The sequence below is a fragment of the Impatiens glandulifera genome, chromosome 9, assembly GCF_907164915.1.
Source record: "Impatiens glandulifera chromosome 9, dImpGla2.1, whole genome shotgun sequence".
Taxonomy (NCBI): Eukaryota; Viridiplantae; Streptophyta; class Magnoliopsida; order Ericales; family Balsaminaceae; genus Impatiens; species Impatiens glandulifera.
In genome coordinates, this window is record NC_061870.1 from 4,646,825 (window position 1) to 4,651,651 (window position 4,827).

Below are 4,827 nucleotides of genomic sequence, written 5' to 3' on the forward strand. Positions count from 1 at the left end.
TCCCAACTCTAGCTACGATCTTTTCTTTTCTGTTTCAAACAAAACAAAACAAAATTCTCCCAACTCTATGATCTTTTCTGTCTCAAACAAAACAAAACAAAACAAAATTCTCCCAACTCCTCCTTAACCTAACCAACCAACCAAAATGTTGGAAGGTTTCAAAGAGGGTATGGTTTTATCTTTCTCCCTCAATCTCTCAATGCACTAATTTGTACCTATTAAACTTAGATTTTTCATTCAATTCATAGAAGGAGGAGGATGGACGTCAAAAGAGATTCAACTTCATTCAACCTAATTCTCTCCTTCTCTCAATTATGATAAAGATAGAAGAGGTACGTAAGTAGAGAAGAATGAGAGGAGATCAGGAGAGGAGAGGAGAGAGAGAGATAAAGAGAGAAAGATGGGTTCTTCTCTATACTTAAATTTGTTAGATGAGTAACTAACTCTATATTTAAAACACTAATCCTCCCTCCCTATCATTTGGGGATTAAATTAGCCTCACTATATAAACTTATGATAAATATCAATATTTTAATGGCTTGAAATGTCAAGACATCAACGATGCATGCATTTATTAGTAAAATAATTAGTTCAAACAAATATTCTTAACTTAGAGATATTTGGGTTATCAAAATCATTTGAACCCTCCCATTTTCTTCAAACTATATTATAGTTTGTACCCTTAATCGCCCTCTACATCCTTCACTCTATCCTAGTTATTACTTTGATAATATATATATTTGTGTCTAGCTATGAAATATATTAATTAAAACATCATTTTGATGAAATTATTTTGTATATAATATCCAAATTACCGTGTAATCTTTTGTTCATTTAGACATCGATGAGATCACTTTTGGATCATGACATGCATGACTTTTGTTTGACAAAACAACCAACAGTCCATTTTAGGCAAAATATGGAATTATTTATTATTATTAATAATAATTTATTATTTGAGTCTCATGCACAGTCCATAAGTAGTTTTCTCACTTGACTGAGCATACTAGGAATCATACATACATTTATATTATTGAGTGAATAAGTCATAAATCTTAAAACAAGTACACTTGCTGAGCCTATTTTAATTACTTGTGCTCTCTTGTTGTAAATTAACATGTATCCACTAGCATGGAGACGAGTGTTGTTATTTTTTAGGCATTTTGTAGACTGACAAGGCATGCAACAGGAGTATTAAAATTAATCAGTTTATCCTGTTAATCTTTTTAAGCATATCATCTTTAAGGATCCGTCTGAGTATTTTTCCTGATGCTGACCTAGGAATATTATCAACGAAGTGAACCACCCTCACTTTCTCGTAGGTTGATACATGAGCAGCCACATACTCGATCACATCCTCCTCTCTTGTCTCTTTGGCATTTAATTTCACCACCACACAAGCTGCTGGTATCTCCCCTGCTTCTTCATCTGGCAACCTATCAAAATGCCTTAAAAATTCTTATCTTCTTAAATCATGGTCTATATGTTTTAGGCTTTATTATTTGATCTAGGATTAGAATGCCTAAGAAAGAAAGAAGCTTACGGCACAACAGCGGCATCTTCAATGGATGGATGGGTTAGAAGGACAGCCTCTAAGTGAGCTGGTGCAACCTGCATGGAACGTGGTGCATGTCATGTGAAGCACCGCCATAGAGTGATCGATGCAAACTATGCATTTGCATAGGGCTACCCTAAATTAGACTTATATAGAAGTTAACTGAGTAACAATCTAAGCTAAGTTATTTGTTACAAAATATTAAAAAGTAAAAGCTGAATAGACCCTATAGATATCCAACAACATTTTGGGTGACTCGAGTGTGTACATTCTTTTGGTATAATAGAAATTCAAAATAAAATGTGTAAAGTGATATATTTATTTACTTGGAAGCCTTTGTATTTGATGAGCTCTTTAATGCGATCAACAATGAAGACATTTCCATCATCATCAATATACCCAATATCCCCTGTATGAAGCCATCCATTTTCATCTATGGTCTCAGCAGTTGCTTCTTCATTCCTATAGTATCCTGCGAATCCAATATATATTATTATGGAACCAAAATAGGCCTTAATTAAAGGTCAAACAAAAATACCCTTGGTACAGGGTACGTACGTACCTTGCATAACACACTTGCTTCTTACACATAGTTCACCATTGGTATTCTTGGTAAGGGAAGTACCTGTGGTGGGATTGACAAACTTCACCTGTAGATTTGGCAGGATAAATCCAACCGAACCCTTCTTTGCTTTAATGCCATCGATCCCATGCGTGAGTGTAATGCAGCTGTGCTCTGTCATTCCATAGGCCTGGCAATGGCATCATTATTATGTACATAACATTGCATGCATGTCAACAACATATCTATATTTAATTAATTTAATTATAATTTCAAGAACAGCTCACTTCTTGGACTTCAATAAGAGGAAACCTTCGCTTAAACGAAGAGAGAACTTCTGGTGCTAGAGGAGCGGCTGCTGTCATGATAGATCGGAGCTTCACCAACTTCCCAACTTCCTCAAAAATCTGATTCTTCGCCATATCGGAGACAATGGCTGGCACCACCGGAGCAAAAGTCACGTCATGTTCAACCAAACACTTAAGAAAAGTGTCGGCTCTATACCTTCCCATTACCACAACTTTCCCTTTGTTCCTTATTGTTGCGCAACAAATTCCAGTCAAACCATAAATGTGGAAAAATGGCATTAACCCTAGAATAGTGATTTGCCCAATGAGTTGTTGATCGATGCCAAAGAGGGTGGAGCATAGATTGGCTACAAGGTTGCCATGTGTTAACATTACACCTTTGGCCATTCCTGTCGTCCCAGAGGAGAAAGGCAGGGCGCATAGGTCGTTCTGGTGGACTGGTTCTTGGTTTGATAGACACGCACTTCCGGTTCTATCAGATGCTTCAAGGAGTTCTTCCCAGTAAATCGTGTTTTCCACTCGTTGCTCCCCTAGAATGATGACCGGCATCTCCAAAGCTTTCACCTGTTCACTTTCAAGTATTTTATAAAAAAAAGAAACTTTAGTTAATTAAAGTTTGTAGTGTGAAGATTTATAACTTAGTGATAAAGTTGATATATATATATATATAAGAAGACTTAACAAGTAAAAGAAGAAAAATATGTAGTGTGAAGATTTATAACTTAGTAATAAAGTTTGAAAATTTATATTCTCATCATGGTCATGACTCATGAGTTCGAGAAAAAGAAAAAGAAAAAAGAGAGTAGTTAGTAGTCTCTCGCCTTTTCATGGTGAGCGGCGTCTGTAACTATAAGCTTGGCATCTGCAACCTCCACTTGATTTTTAATCTCAGTTTCATGTGCTGAAGGATTGGCTCCAGAAAACACACCTCCCGCTTCCATAATTCCTAGCGCCACAATTGCATACTCAGGCACATTAGGAAGAACAACCACTACCACTTGGCCTTTCCTCAACCCCACTGATTTAAGGGCCTTGGTGAACCTCTTGGTTTCTCTCAAAACATCCCCATGAGTATAACTCTTTCCATTTTCGACATCCACAAATGCGACATTGTTTGCATATAGCTCCGACCCTTGAAGAACAAATTCCGGTAAGGTGAGATCAGACACTGGTACCGTCGGATAACAACTTGTGAAAATGTATTCTTCATTCTCTTGCGCCATGTTTATCTAATATTGATTCTTATGGTATGGAAAAATTATAATTTATATAAGGGAATTGGTGAATTCAATGCCTTCATGTTTTCAGCATGAGATAAGAGAGTAATTGATTGGTGGTTTACAAACAGAGAAATAAAGGAGAGTAGGGTGATGATAGGTATGAAGAAGTAGAAGATAGAACGATTTTGTCATGGTTTGACTTATGGGTAAAAGCTTGTTGAATCATCTTTATTGTGTTTTCATAATTTAATGTTTAAATGTATTAATATCTTTATAATTAAATTTTATATAACAATTATTGTGTTTTATTTTTTTTTATATATATTTCAAATCTTACATTTATTCATAAAAGAATGGTATATTAGAAAAGAGAATTGATAAAAGGTGGAAAATATATTTAAAAAAATGGTATGAAATGACATGTCATCTCTAATTGGATGAAAATCAAATAGAAAATAAATTTTCAGATTTTTTCGATCCAGTTAAGGGATAATACATTATTTCGTATACTTTCTTGTCAATATATTTGGGAAATTGGACGAAATGACCCTAAAGATGGAGGCATTTGTCTCCGTGGTCACCCTATAATTAAAATTTATCTAGTGATCACTTTATTTTTTTTAGACGAAATTACCCTTTTCGCGTAACGCGAAGTGACTTCGCGAAACGCGAAGTGAATTATGTTTAATATAAATACTCAAATTTTTTCATTTCCTTCATTTCGTTTCTCTCTCTTCTCTCTCTTCTCTCTCTTCTCTCTCTTCTCTCTCTGTTCTTGTTCGTCGGCGGTGGTGAAAACTTCAGCGACGGCGACTACGACTATGCCCCCTGAATCTACAAAGATAAAAAAAACCTTAACCTGAATCGATGTTTATAATACAGATTTATGTTCTTATTTCCATATCTTCATTTCAAACCCTAAACCTAACCCAAATCGATTTATGTTAATGTTTCCAGTATCTCCATCTGAAAACCCTAAATCAATTTATGTTCTTATTGTCTATTATCTTCATTTCAAACGATTTATGCTGTTTTTAATCAAACTCAAACCCTAAATCAATTAAATCTGTTCATATTGGTTCATATTGGTTCATATTTGTTCATACTGGTTTATATTGGTTCATATTGGTTCATTTTTTTGTTCTTATTATTATTCTTATATCGATGATGATATTTACAGAT

At 34.8% G+C, this 4,827-nt stretch overlaps 1 protein-coding gene across 1 annotated transcript; it reads right to left on the bottom strand.

The window, feature by feature from the left end:
- Window positions 1–1,204: 1,204 nt before the first annotated feature.
- On the bottom strand, window positions 1,205–3,648 carry LOC124915753 (4-coumarate--CoA ligase-like 1). The gene is made up of 6 exons (XM_047456516.1): window positions 3,247–3,648; window positions 2,405–2,989; window positions 2,118–2,307; window positions 1,882–2,027; window positions 1,544–1,611; window positions 1,205–1,436 (listed from the first exon to the last, which is right to left on the bottom strand). Exons 1-6 carry the CDS (start codon window positions 3,646–3,648, stop codon window positions 1,205–1,207), a joined length of 1,623 nt encoding a protein of 540 aa, XP_047312472.1.
- Between the last annotated feature and the right edge of the window lie 1,179 nt (window positions 3,649–4,827).

What these genes read in the sequence shown, in the direction of transcription:
- LOC124915753 (XM_047456516.1), bottom strand. Translation starts at nt 3,648, where the DNA reads ATGGCGCAAGAGAATGAAGAATACATTTTCACAAGTTGTTATCCGACG. An exon ending in ACGCCGCTCACCATGAAAAG is followed by an intron (nt 2,990 to 3,246) that starts GCGAGAGACTAC and finishes GAAAGTGAACAG; the next exon opens with GTGAAAGCTTTGGAGATGCC. An exon ending in CTCTTATTGAAGTCCAAGAA is followed by an intron (nt 2,308 to 2,404) that starts GTGAGCTGTTCT and finishes TGCCATTGCCAG; the next exon opens with GCCTATGGAATGACAGAGCA.